Below are 20,718 nucleotides of genomic sequence, written 5' to 3'. Positions count from 1 at the left end.
CACAAGTTCTGAATAATGAAATGAAATGGGATGGATCACCCAGTGTCGAGTCAGGCACCGGAAAAGACAACAGACCTGAAACAGCCCTGTCAGCCCTGCAAAGTCCTGCTTCCTAAAATCTGGGGGCTCATGTCACAATCCGGAGAGTCAGCATTATACTCAGAATCATACCTTACAGACAATGTCCCAGACACCACCATCACCATCCCTGGATATGCCATGTCCCACCAGCAGGACAGACCCTGGAGAGGTGGTGGCAGGGTGGAGTTGCCCCGGGAGTCAACATTTATTTTGGACAACAGGAGGACATAGCACGCCAAAACAACAAGACTCCTGAGACCACCAGGAATCATGGGAGCACACAAGCCCACAGCCACTTTATGATAAACACTCAAGGATTAAAGACCGCATTCTCACAACATGCAAACCCAATGTGGTCTAAAAAATACCAAGCAATGACTGCCACAACCATTGCCTTAGACAGGCAGGAAGAAAACTAGCTATCAAGACACATGAACATCTGCTAGCAGCAAAACTGCACAATAAACGCTTCTTACTATCGGTACACTGACAGTGAAGGCCATCAGTTTAACTGGGACACGGTAACCATACTAGTCCAAGCCAAACATAGACACACACGGGAATTCCAAGTGGCAGTCATTGAATTGAATTGGAAGAGGGAAACGTACATTGATAGCTAACTGCTATATTGTTCATCTTGTTTTGAGGTGACCTAAAGTTTGGGCACTGAGACATCAATCTGTTTATTACCGCATTACAACAGCTTAATGTCTGAGTGTGGCCCCTTCTGGCCTGGGTCTCTGGGACAAGGAGCCATTCACTCTGGGTCCAGCATTGTTCACACAGGGAGCGTTGTCATTTCATGTTTCTTTGATGTCAGAAAGTTCGGTGGAGGGACAGGTAATGGTGAGGAAGCAGACAGGCTGCCGAAGGAATTGGACAGGCTCAGAGATTGGGCAAAGAAATGGCAAACAGAATACAATGGGGGAAAGTGTGAGGTTGTGCACTTTGGTGGGAATAGAGGCAGAGACCGTTTTTCAAATGGGGAAGGCTTCGGAAATCTCAAGCACAAAGCCACTTGGGAGTCCTACTTCAGGATTCTCTTCAGGTTAACATGCAAGTTCATTTGGCAGTTAATGTAACATTAGAATTCAATTCAAGATGGCCAGAATTCAAGAACAGAGATGTACTGCTGAAGCTGTATTAGGCTCTGGTCAAACCACATTTGGAATATTGTGAGCAGCTTTGGGCCCTGTATTTCAGGAAGGATGTGCTGGCCCTGGAGGGGGGTCAAGAGGAGATTTACAAGATCCCAGGGATGAAGGGCTTGTCTAATGAGGAGTGGTGAAGGCTCTCTGTCTGCATTCAATGGAGTTTAGAAGGATGAGGGAGAATCCGATTGAAACTTACAGAATACTGAGAGGCTTGGACAGAGACGAGGACATGAGGGGCACAGCCTCAGCATGAAGGGATGATATTTTTGAACTGAGATGAACAGGAACTTCTTCAGCCAGAGGGTGATGAATCTGTGGAACTCAATGAATGTCTTTAAGACGGTGATGGATAGGTTCTTGATTGGTGAAGAGATCAAGGCCGAGGGGGAGAAGGCAGAGGATGGGGTTGAGAAACACAGCAGTCACAATCAAATGACAGAGTGGACTCGATCGGCCAAACAGCCTAATTCTGCTCCATTATCACATGGGTCTTACATTCACTCTTACTGAGTGACCTTTAATGGATTACACATTTTAGCAACCCAGAATAAGAGCTTTCTGTTGCTACTGTCTGTACCACCCACACTAACATGAGCCCAGGCTACTGAATGACCAATACAACTTAAGGGCTAGGAGCAGCAGGAGACCATTCAGCCTCTTGGGTGCCTACGGCCCCATTCAATATGGCACAGCTGATCCCATCTTGGCTTCAGCTCCAGTTTCCTGCCCCCACTCCCATTCACCTATCATTGATTCCAAATCTGTCTGTCTCCTCCTCCAATTCATTCAGTGTCCCAACATTGAATACACACTCGAGAACAGCAGTATGTACCCACAGCAAATCCCCCAGATTCACATCCCTGTCTCCCTTGGACAGAACCCATTCCTCCTTCTCTCTGTTTTCAATCTGTCCCAGCCCCTTCTCCTGAAATGTTGAACTCTTGTTCCAGATTGTCCCACATGAGCAATCATTCTCTTTCCTTCTCCTTTCCATCTTATATCCCTCAATGAGATCTCCTCTCATTCTTCTAAACTCCAGAGATTATTGGCCGAAACTGCTCAATCTCTCCTCATAAGCCAAACCGCTTACCTCAGAAAATGACATGGACAAAATCGCATTGCATCTAAATAGTATACTGGATGTAGAACACACATCCCAAAGTGAGCTCGTCACAGTGTTGGAGAGGTCTCCAGTGCCAATAAAAGGCCCATCGAGCCTGTGCCAGTTAAAAACAACCACCTCACCATTCTCTAATTCCATTTCCCCAGCACTCAGCCCATTGCCTTGGCATCCCAGGTGCACATCAAAATTCTTCTTCATATGTGATGAGGGTTTCTGCCTCTCCCATCTTCACAGGTAGCAAGTTGCAGGTTCCCCACCAGCTTCTGGGTGAAAACTTGGTCCCTCATTGCTCCCTCCATCAAGGAGGAAACCTTTCTTCCTGCTTACCCAATCTATGGACCCTCATCATTTGATACATCCCAATCATGTCCAGCATCTCAATCTCCGCTGCTCTGACGATAAGAACCCCAGTCTGTCCAATCTCTCTCCATCACTGGCACTCTCCAGTGTCGAAGGCAACATCCTGGTAAATCTGCCTCTACACCCTCTCCCCGTGCATTTAGATACATTCTGTCATTAAAGTGTCTTTTCTTTTATTTACAGCTCACTGTGATGTTGCATCAGGCGGGAAACACGCAAGTTATTTTGCAGTGAAAAAGCTGGCAGTTAATTTTTAATCAGCAAAGTTACGTTTTTAGCAGGTGGTTCATGTAGAGTCACTGTTGTCTCCTTGCACAGAGAGAGAGAGGGAGGGAGAGAGAGGGAGGGAGAGGGAGGGAGAGGGAGGGAGAGGGAGGGAGAGGGAGGGAGAGGGAGGGAGAGGGAGGGAGAGGGAGGGAGAGGGAGGGAGAGGGAGGGAGAGAGGGAGAGAGAGAGGGAGAGAGAGAGGGAGAGAGAGAGGGAGAGAGAGAGGGAGAGAGAGAGAGATCAACAACAACTATTTTTGTTGTTTAACTTTTCAACTGTTTAACCTGAGGGTCACCACATCGAAGGCAAAGGGGAACGATCATTCACAGCAATCTCAACCAGTGCAGAAACTGAACCACACGCTTTCAGCACGACCAGACAGTCAACTGAGCTTACCAAGCCCTACACGGCAAAAACACTGGGCAACACGGTGGCTCAGTGGTTAACACTGCTGCCTCATATTGTGTGTGTGGTTTCCACCGGGTGCTCCAGTCTTCTCCCATTGTCTCAAGGTGTGCAGGTTCGGTGGATTGGTCATGCTAAATTGCTCATAATGTCCAGGGGTGGGTAGATTAGGGAGATTAACCATGGGAAATGCATGGTTACAGGGATACGTTAGAGGAGTCGGTCTGTGTGGGATGCTGTTCAGATGGTTGGTACGGACTTAATGGACTGAATGGCTTACTTCTACTCTGTAGGGATTCCACTGATGTCAATGTTTGGCTCAAAGGTGCGGGGCAATTTATTCTGATCTGAACACCGCACTTTAGTGTGATTCTCTTTCAATTTCGAAATAATGGGGAGGCAATATCCTATTTTGTCAGATGCCTGGGATATACTGTGAGGACTTGAAATTAAATCTTGCTATTGCAGGTCATGGATTTTGACTTAAACTTTAAACAAAACAGATCTGGAGTTAAGGCTCTAATGATGACCATTGTGAGAAGCAAAGAACCATCTGGTTCAATAGTGAAGACTGACATGAAAAGTTATTTCTTCTCTCAGGGAGATAAGAGACTTTGGAACTCCTTGCTAGACAGAGCTGTATGTATTTGTGGCAGCAGGGGGAAGGCAGATTTAAGGCTGGGATTTACAGTTTCTTGATCAGACAGGGAATCAATGGGAAGGGCAGGAAAGTGGACATGAGGAATGTTGGATCAGCCACAGTCCTATTGAATTTTGGAGCAGGATCGAGGGGCCGAATATCCTACTCCCATTCCTGTCTCTGATGGTCCTTATGGGAGCAAAATCTGCCATTCTCACCTGATCTGCTCTGCACGTGACTCTTAACCCTTTGCAAACTCCTCATTACCTTCAGGTCGAGCATGTTGATCTATTCAAGGACATTTTGAGATTGGCATCCCCTTGCCACCTTGGCAGAGCTGGCCACACCCTGTTCAAAGTACAGAGAAATAACATTTGTCATCGTCAGTTTTAGGCTTGTTCCAACTGTGTGCTTTTCTAAGAGGAACTGGTCTGTGTCACAACCCCAGATATTAATTGCTCATCCCGTAAACTCTCACTGTCTTCCAGATAAAGTTTGTTTTTCTCACCATTCACCCCTCCATATCCCCACGTTCACCATCCACCCCCCTCCGAATGTCCAGCTTGTTGGCTCAACACTGAAATGATTCATGCAGTTCAATGTAGATCAGAGTGACGTTATCTGCTTTGGGTGCAAAACCAGGAAATTGGGTTTTTATCCGCCGGATTGGGATGTGGGGGTGCTCCAAGTCCTGGACGTACCTCATACACCAGTCAGTGACAGTGAGCATTACAGGAGCAGCAGATGGTGAAGAATGGAAATGTGATGTTGGCCTTCATCGTGAGAAGGTTCCAGTCCAGGAGCAGGGCTGTCTTGCTGAAATTGTACAGGGAGAGACCGCATCCTGCTGTATTGTGTCTGCAGTCTGGGGTCTCCGTCTCTGAGGATGGATGTCCTGGCTATGGAGGGTGTGCAGCCGAGGTTTCCCAGGCTGAATCCTGGGATGGCAGGACTGAAGGATAAGGACAGACTGGATCGCTTAGGATTATATTCACTGGAGTTTAGAAGAATGAGGAGTCATCTCATAGAAACCTGTGAAATTTCAATGGGACTTAATAGGGGTAAACACAGATGTTGCAGATGGCTGGTCATGGGGCTAAGGGCACATGAGTCCGCCCTCAGGGGGTCACAGTCTAAGGGAGATGGGGAAGGGCTGAGGGTGGGGAGGAATGTCTTCACCTAGAGGGTGGGGATCCAATGGGATTCTCTGCCACAGAAAGTGGTTGGGATCAGAGTAGTGAATGTTGTTCAAGTAGCAGCATCGAGTTCTTAGGGGCAAAATGTCTTGGACAGCCACATCATAACATCCCAACTCCTACACTCAGTGTTGGAACTGATGAAGGCAACTGTTCCAAACTTGCCGTCCGCCTGGGACTCCACTTTATGCAACTATGTGCCTGCACCCTTCGATCCCTCTGTTTGACAACACTTCGCAGGGACCTACCATTAACCTGCCCTGGTTTGCCTCACCAAAGATGCAACACCTCTATATTTGTCTAAATTAAACTCTACCTGCCAGTCCTCGGCCCATTGGCCCAGTTGATCAAGTTCCCGTTGTGCTCTGAGATAACCACCTTCACTGTCCATGAGGCCACTGATTTTGCTCCTGCTCCTCATTTACTATGTTTCTGTATTGTCCTATTTTCAGGCTGAGCAAGCAGACCAGCAACCATCCTGCATCACATACACCACCCTGAGGCACACAGATATGCGAGGGGATGAGGAACCAGGTCAAGGTGAAGAGGGAAATGTTTCTGTCAATCTTCCGCGGACATTGTGAGATAGCACAGAAGAATCCCTTCAATGCCTCACAAATTGATGGATAGTAATTGTTCCTTCCAGCAAATAAGGGGGAGAAGGAAGAGAGGACAGAGGAGCGTCAGGTTTCTGCAGCTGAGAAATGGCTAAGCTTTGTTCCCATTCACTCAGCCTGACATCAATTCTAAACATGAACTTGCCTTGAGAATCTATTTGAATATCAATCTCTCACATAACGTTGAGTGGGTCAATCTCTTCTGCTGCAGCATGATCTGACCCTTGATGGCAGGGATTTGAGATTTTGTGCTGTCCATTCCTAACTTGAGTATCCATTTGATCTCCTGGTGAGTGTATCAGGGCAGATGAGCCAATGAATTGAATCTACTCTGCATTTATTTTTTAATTGTGGTGAGCTATTATCAGAGGTATGATTATTCCCCAGCCTGATCTTCATTACCCTCTAACTTCATCATTTTCAAACATATATCCAGATCTCTCTTCATACCTCATATGGAATCCACCTCCACCACTCTCCCAGGCAGTGCATTCCAAATCCGAACAATGCTCCAAAGATGTTTCTCCTCGTCTCACTCCTAGCTGTCTTGGTGACAAATTTGAAATTGTGACCCCTGGTTACTGACATAGTGGAAACAGAGTATTCTACTTTACCCTCTCAAAATTCTTCATTATTGTGAACACCACCATTTGTGACCCCTCTGCTCCATGGAGAATAAGCCTGGTTTCATTAATCTTTCTTTGAACGTAAAATCCTTCATTCCTGCTGTCATTCTAGTAATCACCTTTAAACCATCTCCAGAGTGTTCTTCCTTAAATAAGGTGCCTAGAACTGAACACAAGCGTAGCCTGAGCAATATGGTCTTAACAATAATTTGTAGAGGCGTAGCATTACTTCCTTGCTTTGAGACTCAATGCCTCTATTTTTAAACTCAAAGATCCTTTGAACCTGCTTCACAACTGTTTCAACTGGCCTGGCCACCTTCAGAGAATGATGCACATGAACCCCAAGATCTCTCTGTTCCAATTTTCCCTTTAAAGCTGTACCATTGAGTTTGTATTGTTTCTTTGCATTTTTCTCAGCAAAATGCATAAGCTCATATTTTTCTGAATTGAAATTTATTTGGCAGGTTTCTGCCCATTTGGCCAACTTGTCAATGTCCCTGTGAAGTCACTCAGTATCATCCTCACAATGCACTCTTCTCCATGGCTTAGTATGATCTGTAAATTTAGAGATTTTATCCTCAATACCCAACTCCAAATCATTTCTACAATCAATATATTTATCTATATATATATCTGTCAGTTTCTCTTACGTAAATGTATGACTATTTACCAGTCTGTACCTGTTAGTTTCTGCTGAGAATTGCAAGTGACAATATTAATCTGTTAGCGAGTTTTGAGAAGATTTGTAGCTCAATTTGAGGTTCTGGATGTAAGTTTGCTCACTAAGCTGGAAGGTTCATTTTCAGAAGTTTCGTCACCATTCTAGGTAACATCATCAGTGAGCCTACGGTGAAGCGCTGGTGTTTAGGTTTCCTTGGGTTGGTCATGTCACTTCCTGTGCCGGTGATGTCATTTCCTGTTCTTTTTCTCAAAGGGTGGTAGATGAGCTCCAAATCTCTGTTTGTTGATGGAGTTTCGGTTGGAATGACATGCTTCCAGGAATTCTTGTGCGTGTCTCTGTTTGTCTTGTCCAAGATGGATGGATGTGTTGTCCCAAAGTGGTGGCCTTTCTCATCTGTATGCAAGGATACTAGTGATCGTGGGTCATGTCTTTTGGTGGATATTTACCAACAGGCGGCGACAGACCTGACCCCACAACTGGAGAACCGAATCACAGCCTCACTCATAAAACTTCAAAAATCTGGAGAATTAAACAAGAGACTCTTCCAAAAAATGAAACCAGATGGATCCAACACACCACGCTTCTACGGACTACCCAAAATTCACAAACCAGGAGCTCCCCTCAGACCCATAGTCTCACTACCTGGAACACCAACATACAGACTAGCCAAGGAACTACACCAAAGACTAAAACACCGAGTAGAAGACTCACGCCACTCCATTCACTCCAGCCAAGAATTCTTGAACACCATCAAAAGCACCAAGATAGAAGAGGATGAAATAATGGTCTCCTTTGACGTAACAGCCCTGTTCACATCCATCAACATCAATCTGGCCAAAGAAACACTGACTACACTAGTCGAAGAACCAAAGACACATACACCAGACACCACCAACCTCATCAGCAAGGACAAAATCATCAAGCTCGTGGACCTATGCCTCACCACCCACTTCACTTTCAATAACAAAACCTACAGACAAACTAACGGTACACCCATGGGATCTCCGACATCAGGGTTCTTAGCAGAGGGAGTAGTGCAGAGACTCGAACAAACAGCTCTGCCAATCATCCAACCCAAACTTTGGGTCTGCTACGTGGATGACACCTTTGTCATCACTAAACGAAACAAATTAGAGGAAACATTCAAGACCATCAATAATATCCTTCCTGATGTAAAATTCACAAAAGAGGAGGAACACAACAACAAACTGCATTCCTAGGTACCACAGTAGAGCGACCAGTTAATGGGGAACTTCAAACCAGCGTCTACAGGAAAACAACACAGACAGACCAAATACTGAACTGCCTTGTCAGTGTGTAAATGTACTTATCGAAGTACACCTGTCAGTTCCTGCTGGGTGAATGTGTGGGTGCTGTTCCCAACATGTACCTGTGAGATTCTGCTCTGTAAATAGGAGAGTCTAGTTAACAGACTATACTTGTCAGTTTCTGCTCTGTGAAACTGGGAGTGTAGTTATCATTGCGTATGTCCGTTTTAGCTTTGAGAATGAGGGTGAAGTTATTCATCTCTCCCTGACAGTTCCTGCAATGCGAATGCATGACTGACATTAGCAGAAACCAAGAGAGACTGATAACTACAGTCACACCTTTACATTGTAGTCAATGTGTTGTCATCATTTGTGTGTTTCTGCAATACGAACAAGTGGGTGTAGTTATCAATCTGTACGTGTCAGTTTCTCCTCATGTATCAAAATGGCTAAGTCTCTGAAGGCCAGTAGTATTCTCTGTGACTGTACAAATCGCTCTGTGATAGTTATTGTTAGGGTGTTGAGGCTGGCTCTGAATCTTTTCTGCATTGTGTGATTTATGAGTTGAGTGTCAGTCCGTGTGGTAGGTGAGGGGGGTGAGGAAGTTCAGGACATGGGGTGATAACAGGAGGGGAACTGCTTTATTCTGAGAACCATTCTGACAAATTGTCACATATTTCCTATTTGGTCAGACAGCCTGAGATCTGTGGTACCACTGATTAAACTGTTTGTTTCTCACCAAAAACAGAATCACAGATATGGTACAGCATAGAAGCAGACCTTTCTGCCCACTGTCTCTGTACTGGAAATTTTTTATGCATCAGTTCTGCAGTAATTGTTAGGAATGTGAACTTCATCTACTCATTGTCAGCGTCTATTTGTAAAGGCCAATATGACATTAGTTCTGTGGGTATCTGGCTTTTCATAACGATCGTGGCAGTTTTGATATGTTTCCCACAGTCTCAGGGAGAGTACATGGATCTCATTCTCGTATGTTCAGTTGTGGTTTGTGTCGGAGTAGTAAACTCTGTCAAACTCTTTTCAATTGCGCTCAACTGCATTGCATTTCAGTCTCAGTTTGTTTTTACATTGTGCATGAGGTTGAGTGTGCAGTAGAATCTTTCTGTCACTACTGGGCACTGTAATAGTCCAATATCCTCAGGTGTAATCAGAGATTTTGAGAGTCAGTTCATATCTGGAAATTACAGTGAGGCCGTACTTCATTCTTTTCCTTTTAGCATCCACTGGCTGTGTGTGAGTGAGTTTTCCCTCGTGCTGCCAGTCTGTATCTCAGTTCCCGTCTCCTGCAGTGAATGGGAAACCACCGAAGATTTTTAATTGTTGGTGCCTGTGGGAATCATGTGCAAGTGAAAGGCAACACACTGCTACAGAAGGGACTCTGTGCTGTTCCTCAGATTCAAGACTGGAAACACAATGGGCCTTTGTAACTTGTATAGTGTAGAGTTGAACAGGGATTAACGATATAAAATGTTGACTGTCAGAATAACATCCGTTTCTTTTTCAGTGTGTACTGATATGCTTTTCTGAGTAATGCTAAAGTAGCAATCAGTGTAAACTGTGAAAGCCAATGGCAGTGAACAATTCAACTGCATTGCAGCTGCCTGACCACACAGTGTCGCTTGGACAGAAAAGACAAACGGGGAACTTATTCCCTGATGTAGACAGGACATGACCCTGCTCTGTGCCGTGATGGTGGAAGCAATTACTGGTGCTCTTGTGTTGTTCTATGGGAGGGAAGTGGAAAGGAAAAGGAATTTTATTTTCTGTCTTGCAGTGCAGCAGATTTAAAGTGTGAAACTCAATTTATTGAACAATCAACACTGTTCAACTCTGCTTTGAAACAAAAGGAGTGTTTCACAAACCTACCAAGCAAACCAATTTTGTCTATTTTTATTTTGTGCACTGCTTCGAAAGGTAACCACTTGATTCAACTGATTTATTGTGAAAATTATATTCAGATATCTTGGTATTTCTCTGCAATACATCCTAGGGAGGGCCAGGAGGAATGTCAGGCTCTTTATAGAAAATTGAGATTAATTTTGAAAGAGGTACCAGAGGTTTCTTGCTGGACTGAAAAAGACAAAGCAAATTCTATTCCTGAAAGGTGAAGAAAAGGAGAATGATGTTGCGATAAAGGTGGGGATGGCAGCTCCTCTGCTGCTATCATACATTTATGTGAATGAAATGTTGAATGAATGGGATGAGAATTCTCGGTACAGACTCAATAATGTGAAGGACTGCAGGCCTCTCTGACAATGGTTCTGTGAGTAGAGATCATTCCAGATGTGACAGTTTCTGTTGCAATGTATACGGTTTTGTATGGATATTATATGTTGGAACGTGTGTTGGGATGGTTTATGCATTTGATAGTGAGAGAGAGAGGAGGGTGCAAGAGAGGGAGTGAGAGTGTATATCAACAATTCTCTCAATGTCAGTCTTTGGCACAGCACGTGCATTTGGAATTCACCTTATTTAAGTGTAGTGACTATTGTGACAAATATTCATTAAAATAATAATTCTGTCTGTCTGTTACTGCTGACTGAAATGTTTGCTTCAATATCTGTACTCCATATCTACTTTCCATGTGGTTGGTCAAACTAACAGCATCATCTATGTGTTCACTTGACTGTAACACGAAAAGTACCCTTTCTAAATGCAGATTTCATGCTGTTCCTGTGTATATATTTTGGATGAGGATTCAGTCTGTCATTCCTCCAAAGTGAAATTGTTTAGAACTGGGTGGCTGGAAGTGACAGTACAGATAAAAAATATACACTGGTATTTCCTCAATGGTGTTTGACTCTTGGTTAGAACACATCTCTCTGGAAATTGCATTCAATGTGTGAGATTGAATCTGCTATCACTGTGGCTCAGATATTCTACGCTCTGACAGTGTAACATACCTGGTGGTTGTTGTAAGATGCTGGTCACAATTGGCTTTGTACTGAGGAAACACTAAATTGTCCTGGTCCTTCAAGTATTGGCCTGGAGGAAGAAGGAATAAACTAACATCAGTTGAGATTGATCACATTGATATTGCCAATGTAACATTCAGTTAATTATTCATTAGGATTGTTTGTTTCGAGCTACTTATTTGAACAGAACCACAGTCTGATGCTACTCTTAGCCTGAGCTGCTCCTTGTCTATTTTTTTTCTTAAAATTCGAATACCCGGTTGAGTGAGATCCAAAAGCTAACCAACATTGATACAGCTGCAAGTGGGGATATGGATATGTGAGTAATCCATCTATATCTGTCAGCTCCCACTTGTTGAATGCGTGAGTGTCGTTACAAATACGTACCTGTCAGATATGCTCTGTTAATTTTGTTTTAATAAATTCATCTGTCGCGAGAGACAGTGAAATGCTCTGTTTGCGAGCAGCACAGGCCAATCACAGTCAGCAGGGATGTACAGAAAAAAACAACTCAGAGAGGAATGCAGGTTACATTCCACAGGGTGCGCACTCGGAGAGATCAACATGAACAAGATCATCATTATTTGAGGCTAAAGAGTCCATTCATCAATTTAGTAATGAACAGGAAGAAGCTGCCCCTGACCCTGCTCGGGCTTCTGTATCTTTTGCCTGATTCAAGAGGTTGTAGGAGATTATTCATCCCTGGAACATCTGTACAACAAAACCACCTCCATCAGACTCCTGCTCATTGAATGCGGAGCTGTAGTCAACACCGTTATCCTGTGCAGACTGATCTCAAAACTCTGTGACCTTGGTCTCGGCTCCACCCACTGCAACTGGATCCTCAAATTTCTGACCCATAGACTGCAATCAGTGAAGACAGACATTTGCATCTCCTCTACAATAACACACAACACTGGCGGCCACCCGCCAAGGATGCATCCTCAGGCCCCTACTGTACACCCAACACTGTGGGGCCAATTTCCAAATGAACACCATCTACAAGTTTGCTGATGACACCATCATAGTGGGGCACATATGGAACAACCAGGAGTCAAAACCCAGAAGGGAGATAGAGGGCTTGATGACATGGTGCAGTGAAGGCGACATCTCTCTCAATGTTGGAAAAACTAAAGAACTGACCATTGGCTTCAGAAAGAATGGGGGAGCACCACCACTGCCGCCCCGCCTCCCCGCCCCCACCCACCCCCCGACCCGGCCACCACCCCCGCACCCCAGCACCCAGCCACCCCTGCCCCCTCCCGCCCTCCCGCACCCACCCACGCACCGCCCCCGCACCCCCACCCACCCCCACCCACACCCCTGCCGCCAGAAAGAATGGGGGAGCACCACCACTGCCGCCCTGCCTCCCGCCCCCACCCCCCCCCCCCCGCCCCCACCCACCCCCACCTCACCCACCCACCCCCACCTCACCCACCGGCCCCCACCTCACCCACCCCCAACACCATCTACATCACTGGAAGTGAGACTGAGAGGGTGGAGAGCACCAAGTTCCTCGCAGTAACAATAAGCAACAACCTGCCCCGGGCTTCCCACGGAGATGCAACAGTCAAGAAGACAACAACAATGCCTCGTCTTTCTCAGGCGGCACAGGAAATTTAGCATGTCCACAGGGACTCTCACTGATGCACCATTGAAAGCGTCACTGTCTGGGTGCAGAATGGCCTGGTCTGGCAACTGCTCTGCCCAGGGCTGTAAAAACAGACAAACGGTGGTGTGCACAGCCCAGTCAACCTGTTCCTATCAGTCTCTGTAAATATACTTACACAGTCACACAGCAGAGACTGACAGGGACAGGTTGATAACTATAGTCCCATCAAAATGACACAGCACTGAGTGGATGATTCAGCCCATTTGCCCGTGATGGCCCCAAGACTTCCAGATGCCACTCCTTGTTCTATCTTCCAGCACACTGCTTGTAACCCTGCAGCTTACAGCACTTAAGGTGCAGATCCAGGTAAGTTATCTTGAAAACTGTTTAGAGTCTCTGACTCCACCACCAATTCAGACAGAAAGTTCTAATGCCCACCACCCTCTGCAGAATAGAACATAGAACAGTATAGCATGGTATAGGCCCTTTGGCCCACAATGTTGTGCCGAACGTCTCCCCTAATCCTAAGGTTCATCTAACCTCCACTCCTACCTTATGCTGTCATCCAAATGCCTATCTCTTCGCCCCGAAAGAGGCCGATTCCACTCCTCTCTCCAGCAATGCATTCCATGCCCCGACCACTCTCTGAGTAAAGACCCTAACTCTGACTTCTCCCCTATATCTACCTCCACTCACTTTAACACTATGCACCCTCAAAAGCTACCTTCACCCGAGGAAAAAGTCTCCAGCTGTCCACTCTATCTATACCTCTGATCATTTTGTACACCTCTATCAAGTCATCTCTCATCCTTCGTCGCTCGAAAGAGAAAAGCCCGAGCTCTCCCAACCTTTTCTCATAAGACCTTCCCTCCGTTCCAGGCAACATCCACGTAAATCTCCTCTGCACCTTTTCCAATGATTCCACATCTTTCCTGTAATGAGGTGACCACACCTGGACACAATACTCCAGATGCGGCCGAACCAGGCTTTTGTATAGCTGGAGGATAACTTCACGGCTCTTGAACTCAATCCCTCTATTAATGAAAGCTAACACAACATACGCCTTCTTAACAACTCTATCCACCTGGCTGGCAGCTTTCAGGGAGCTGTGAACATGAACCCTAAGATCCCTCTGCTCCTCCACACTGCCAGGAATCTTTCCACTAACCCTGTATTCTGCTTTCAAGTTTGTCCTTCCAAAATGAATCACCTCACACTTTTCAAGATAAAACTCCATTTGCCAATTCTTAACCCAGCTCCATATACAATCAATGTCCTTTTGAAACGCAGAACAGCCCCCTGCACTGTCCACAACATGATCCACCTTCGTATCGTCCGCGAACTTGCTGATGCACTCTTCCACGCCTTCGACCAAATCATTTACAACAATCACAAATGGATGAGAACACAGAACAATTCACCACTCGTAATTGAGCATCATGTTGAATATTTTCCATCCATTACTACCCATTGTCTTCTAAGGGTCAGCCAATTCTGAATCCAATCTGCCACATTTCCCTCTATCCCATGCCTCCTTACCCTCTGCATGAGCCTACTGTGGGGAACCTTATCAAACGCCATACTTAAATCCATGGATACCACATCCACTGCTCTACATTCATCCACGTGTTTGGTCACCTCTTCAAAGAATTCAATAAGGTTTGTGAAGCATGTTTTACCCCTCACAAATCCATGCTGACTGACCCAAATCAAACTGTGCCTTTCAAAGTGATCAGAAATCCTATCTCACAGAGCCCTTGGCAATAATTTGCCCACCACTGACATAAGACTAGCTGGCCTGTAATTTCCAGGGTTATCCCGATTCCCTTTTTTGAACAAGGGTTTAACGTTTGCCACTCTCCAATCTTCCAGCACTATACCCGTTGACAGTGAGGATGAGGAGATCATTGCCAAGGACCCTCCAATGTCATCCCTCACTTCCCACAGAATCCTTGGATAAATCCCATCAGGCCCAGGGGAATTACCTATCTTCACCTTCCTCAAAGTTCCTGGCACATCTTCCTTCCTAACATTGGTAGGCTCGAAGAGGTCAGACTGTTTCATACTGTAAAAAAAAAATCCTTAAGAATCCTCCGATCCTTCAGCCACTTCACTTCAATCAACGACCTCTGATTTTTGAACAGTTTCTCCAAGGGAAACAGATTCCTCCTGTCTACTCTGTCTCTCCTTCTTACAGTTTAGTTTTCTTTAATCATGGCACCCCTCAGCCTCCTCTATTCCAAGCAATATAACCCTAACCTCTGCAATCTCTCCTCAGAGCTACAATCTCCAGCCCTGGCAACATTCTGGTAAATCTCCTCTGCATTCCCTCCACAGCAATTACATCCTTCCTGTAATGTGGTGACCAGAATGCACACAATACTCCAGTTGCAGCCTCACCATTTCCGGATACAGTTTCACAGTTATATCCCTATGTTTGTATTCCATACCACTGTCAATGAAGGGGAACATTCTACATGCCTTGTTTACAATTCTAAATCCTTGTACTGCTACCTTTAGTGACCTGTGCACCTGCACGCCAAGATCTCTCACTTCATCTACCGCTCTCAACATATTCTCAATTATTTTCGATTCCATTTACTGTTTGAGCTTCCAAAGTGCATTATCTCGCACTTATCAGAGCTGAACTCCATCTGCCACTTTCCTGCCGACTCCACTAAACTATCTGTACCATTTTGCATCTTACAATTATCCTCTACACTACCCATTACATGGTCAAGTTTGTGTTGTCTGCAAACTTCTCAAATAAGCCCACCACATTCAAGTCCAAATCATCAATGTAGAAAACGGACAGCAGGGGTCCCAACACTGTGCCATGCTGAGCACCACTTGAAACAGCTTTCTATTCACAAAGGCAGCAATCAACCACTACATTTTGTTTCCTGTCACTGAGCCATCTTTGGACCCAATTCAACATATTGCCCTGTATTCCAGAGGCTTTTACTTTCTGGACCAGTCTACCATGTGGCACTTTGTCAAATACCTTACTAAAATCCAAACAGATGGCATCCGATGCACTTCCCTCACACATTCACATCACAGAAACTGACAAGGACAGACTGATAACTAAACTGATATATCCACATTGTAGAAACTGACAGAGACTGACTGATGAATATGTTTACATATTCACACAAAAGTAATTAGTCACTGCCTATTTCTGCGATATAAATGAGCTTATCAATCTGTTTACATTAGTTTCTGCCATGTGAATGTTTGAGTGCAGTTATCAGTTATCTGTCAGTTTGTGTACTGTGCATACGAGAGTGCAGTAATTAATCTCTAGCTGTAAGCATCTGCTACTTCAAAACATGAGTATAATTATCAATCTTTACCTGTTAGGTCCTGCTATGTGAATGCATGAGTACTGTGATCAATCTATTCTTGTACTTGTGCTCTGTGAAATGTAGTTTTAAATTTGTCCCTGTCAGTCTGATATGTGAATGCATGAGTGTATTTACCATTCTGTCCCTGCCAGTTTCAGGTCTGGGAATATATAAATATAGTTCTCAATTTTTATCTGTCAGTTACTTCTTTGTCAATATGTGAATGTTGTTAGCTGGAGCAGATAGCAATTGATATGTTAATATGTGAGTGCAGTTATGGATCTGTGCCTGTCAGATTCTGCTCTTTGAATATGAGTTCAATTGTCAGTCTATGCCTATCAGTTTCTGCTCTGTCAATCTGGGAGTATAGTTATCAATATTTAATTGGCAAACTCTGTTCTGTGAAAATGAATTTAGTTGTTCAAATGTCATGTTCAGATTATGCCAAATGAGCCTGAGCGTGACATCTTTATTCTGTCCATATCAGTTTCTGCTATGTACATATGTCAATGTCATTACTATTCTGCCCCTGTCAGTTTCTGGTTTGTGAATGTGAGAATTTAGTTATTAATCTCTACTTGTCAGTTTCAGCTAAAAGAATGAGAGTTTCACTGCCGATTTCTGCCTGTCAGTTTATGCTCTGTCAACATGTGAGTTTAATAATCAGCCTATCCCTCTCAGTCTGCTGTGTGAATACAGTTGTGTAGATATCAATCTGTACACTTTCAGCCTCTGCTTGGTGAATATGTTTGTGTAATTCTCAGTCTATCACTTGCAGTTTCTGTTATGTCAATATATGAGTTTAGTTATCAGTGAATACCTGTCAGTTTCTTCTGTGTGAATATGTACATGTCATTGTCAATCAGTACCTACGGCAGTAGATGAGTGTAGTTATTGGTCTATGCCTGTCAGTTTCTGCTCTGTGCATCGGTGAGTGAAGTTACCAATCTGTCCCCCATCAGTTATTTGAAACCAAGACTGTTATAAACAATCATTCTGCTTTGGGAATGTGTGATTTTACCCATCAATTTCCACCTATGAGTTTCTGGCTTTGAATCGGCAAATGCATTTATCAATGTGTAACAGTCAGTTTTTATTCCGTGAATTTGCATGCAACAACATTATTCTTCCTGTCAGTATCTGCAACATAAATGTGAGGGTGGATTTCCCCATCTCTCCCAGTCAGTTTCTGCTGTGTAAATGGCCAAGTCAAATTATCAGCCCATGCCTGTCAGTTCCTGTTATTTGAATGTGAGAGCGTCATGATAAATCTGTACCTATCAGTTTCCACCATGTGAATATGTGTTTCATCATCAATTTTCTCGTGTGTTTCTGGAATGTGAATGAGTCAGTGTAGGTATCAATCCGTATCTGTCAGTTTCTACTGTTGTGTATCAATGTGCCTTGATTCTCTTGCAACCAGTAATATTGTCTGTGAACATGCAACATATTCTTATATAGCTAATATGGTGTTGAGACTGGGTATTAATCTCTTCGCCATTTTGAGACTTCTGAGTTCATTGTCAGTTGGCAGGATCGAGGAGGGGTCATGGAAGTGGGACTGATTTCCTATGAGAACCATTCTGAATCAACAACACAATTTACAGTTTATGTGCTGAGTGTGGGTTTTATATACCGATCGTATCAGATGCTGATTCTCTGTCTCAGTACGGGATTTGTTTTTTCAGGCTTCAGTAGTATCAATGAGACATTTAGATTTTTTTTGTATTGGACATTGTTAGTGCTCTTTCTTAAAGATTTTGCTTTGCACCTGTCTGTCTATTTCTATGTTATATTTTTATAATAACACTCTATACAACAGAATATCATTTACTTCATCACCAGGATCAGAATCAAGGTGAGGTGCAGCGTGGAAGCAGACCATTCAGCCCACTGTGCTTGCACTGGGACATTACATTCTGCATACTAGTTTCCAGTAATTGTTGGAATTGTGAACTTCCTCCACTCACTGCCAGTGTCTGTTAGTGCCAATTTGACATTATTTCTCCAGTTATCAGCCTGCGAATAGCTGCAGTGCTAGCTTCGTGATGTCGGCAACCATCTCAGATACAGTAGATATTCACTGACTCTGTATGATTGAGGGATTAATATTACATTGACATTTGTCCCTACCACAAGGACTAACATGATTGTGCTGTAGGGAAGGTTGACATGAACATCAAGCCCTTTGTAGAAAATTGAAAAAAAAATTGAAAGAGATACGCAATGTTTCTTGCCAGACTGAAGAAGAAAAAAAGAATATTAACTCCTGTAACGTGAAGAAATGATAAGGGTGAGGATAGCAGTTCCTCTTCAGCCTCAATACATTCATGGAAGTAGAATGCTGGCTGATTGGGATTAAAAAAATAGTTGTTCACTTTTTAAAAACAAAAAAAAAGGTGCAGACCCAATGGGCTGATGGGCCTTTCTCTTGTGCCGTAGATTTCTCTAACTTGAGGGTGTTAGTGGAAATCATTTTGAGTCTATCATTGTCTATGATTTGCAGTGAACACAGAACGATTTGGTTCTTCCACATTGTAACATACACCTTCAGTCAGTCAGAGTGTGTGTGTGTGAGAGTGAGAGGAGGAGAGAATTATTCATCAAAGGATTAATTCTGTCCTTCTCAGTCACTGATAAAACTTCCTATAAACATGTTTCATCCACTTTAGTAACTCTTGGTGCACAGGTTCTTCCCATTTCTGTACTTAACATCTCACTGAGGTATGACTTTGAAACTATGATTTTTTTTTCTTGATTGTAACTTTGTAAAGGCCCTGATTCAATGCAGATTTAATGCTGTTCCTGAGTGGTCATCCGAAATAGAAAATCAGTCTATCCATCTTCAAAACTGGTGTCAGTGTCAATGGGCTACATACCTGCTGATTGTTAGAAGCAACTGGTCAGACTTGGCTTTGTACCGAGGAAATACAACATCCTCTTTGATGAAGGGTCTACGCTCGAAACGTCAGCTTTTGTGCTCCTGAGATGCTGCTTGGCCTGCTGTGTTCATCCAGCCTCACATTTTATTATCTTGGAATTCTCCAGCATCTGCAGTTCCCATTATCTCAAATACAACATCATCCTGGTCCTTCAAGTATTTGCCCGGAGGAAGGCAGAAGCCACATCTCCTGTAAATTACCATACAGAAAGTCTGGCCATATTGAACTAATCAACATAACGTTAAGTTCATAATCATTGAGACGTGTGTTTGTTTTTAAGAGAAAACTAGCAATTTGAACAGAACCAGAGTCTTATTCCCTGTCCTCCAGAACTGCTCCTTGTCTGGGGATTCTCATTGTACTTTTTTCCCAAAATAATTCGAAATCAACCGAGTGAGAATCAGAAACTGAGCAACAACTGTACTTTCATAAATGGGGCTATCCGAAGGTGCAGGCATGCATACACAGTTCACAACACGCTACCTGTGCAGAGGAAGAACAAAGGGCGCTATTTTAAATGTTTCAGGTGAGAAATTTAACCTGGGGACTCAATTACCTGTCCTTTTCAGGGTTATAACATGCCTCTAGTCTGTGTTTCCACTGTTCACGGCACTATGTCCAAAAACAGCGCGAAACTGAAGCCGAACAACGAATTCCCATCACAGTTCAGAGGATGAAAACCACAAGACTGACCCCCAGCAGCAGCTTCTTGCCGCTGTGTCTCCCTCAGCAGGACCACACACAGCCCGAGAAAGGCCTCTCTCTCCCCGCCCCCAGGCCGCTCACTCCAAGTTCCGGGACCAGTTCCTGCTCCCCTCCGCCTCTTACCAACAGCCCCCGGTTCTCCCTGAACTGAGCCCGAATCAATGCCGGTCTCGGAGCCCCCTCTGTGTCCCAGACTCACATCTCGATGCGCTGCTGGAAGGAGCCTGCTGTTCCCTCGCTTCCCTGGGCGCTGGTCTCTCCATTGCGGCCTGTTTCAAACAAATCTCTTCCACTCAATGACGGCCCTCAATGGCAGCGCTGGGGGATGGCATCACGCATGCGCTCCTCTCGGTTGTGTGGAAATGCAGGGTTACAGGAAGTGGGTGGGGTTATGGGTCTGGGAGGGGCTGCTGTTCAGAGGGTCGGTGTGGAATTTTATTTGGGCCGAAGTATCTGTTTCCACACTGTAGGGATTTATGATGATTCTATGAAGTGTGCTACAGATTAGGCGCTGAAATGTGAACTATATGCCAATGTTTTGTTCTGCTCATGTCACCTCCCTTACTGTTTTCATACAGAATAAAAGTTAGAGCATAACTTTGAACGCTCCGGTTTCCTCCCCCAATCCAAAGGTGTCCAGGGATGTTTAGGATAGGTCAGTTAGACATGGGAAATCAAGAATAGGGGTTGGCTCATCTTCAATGGGGTTGTGTGGTTTTGTTGGGCCGAAGGGCCTGTTTCCACACTGTAGGGAATC

The 20,718-nt window shown here is 44.4% G+C and overlaps 2 protein-coding genes and 1 long non-coding RNA gene across 11 annotated transcripts in view; 2 read left to right on the top strand and 1 right to left on the bottom strand.

The window, feature by feature from the left end:
• LOC132206830 (uncharacterized) overlaps window positions 1-20,322 on the bottom strand; it is a 31,004-nt gene extending 10,682 nt beyond the window's left edge. For 4 of the 9 annotated variants that reach the window (XR_009443190.1, XR_009443191.1, XR_009443187.1 and 1 more), the window contains exons 1-4: window positions 20,161-20,322; window positions 19,194-19,445; window positions 11,344-11,425; window positions 4,249-4,378 (exon numbers count right to left, since the gene is read on the bottom strand). This is a non-coding gene — a long non-coding RNA (uncharacterized LOC132206830). The remainder of the gene's footprint in view (window positions 1-4,248; window positions 4,379-11,343; window positions 11,426-19,193; window positions 19,446-20,160) is intronic. The other 5 variants (XR_009443193.1, XR_009443188.1, XR_009443186.1 and 2 more) reach the window with 2 other exon arrangements.
• The window catches only part of LOC132206828 (uncharacterized), an 82,213-nt gene that overhangs the window by 57,868 nt on the left and 3,627 nt on the right, over window positions 1-20,718 (top strand). The gene's annotated exons all lie outside the window — the stretch shown is intronic.
• LOC132206827 (uncharacterized) lies at window positions 6,054-8,600 on the top strand. Its single transcript, XM_059641906.1, has 2 exons — window positions 6,054-6,132; window positions 7,404-8,600. Exon 2 carries the CDS (start codon window positions 7,412-7,414, stop codon window positions 8,369-8,371), a length of 960 nt encoding a protein of 319 aa, XP_059497889.1. The 5' UTR covers window positions 6,054-6,132; window positions 7,404-7,411; the 3' UTR covers window positions 8,372-8,600.

Source organism: Stegostoma tigrinum, chromosome 44 (assembly GCF_030684315.1).
Source record: "Stegostoma tigrinum isolate sSteTig4 chromosome 44, sSteTig4.hap1, whole genome shotgun sequence".
Taxonomy (NCBI): domain Eukaryota; kingdom Metazoa; phylum Chordata; class Chondrichthyes; order Orectolobiformes; family Stegostomatidae; genus Stegostoma; species Stegostoma tigrinum.
This window is presented reverse-complemented; position numbering and strand designations above follow the sequence as displayed.

What these genes read in the sequence shown, in the direction of transcription:
- LOC132206827 (XM_059641906.1), top strand. Translation starts at nt 7,412, where the DNA reads ATGAGCTCCAAATCTCTGTTTGTTGATGGAGTTTCGGTTGGAATGACA.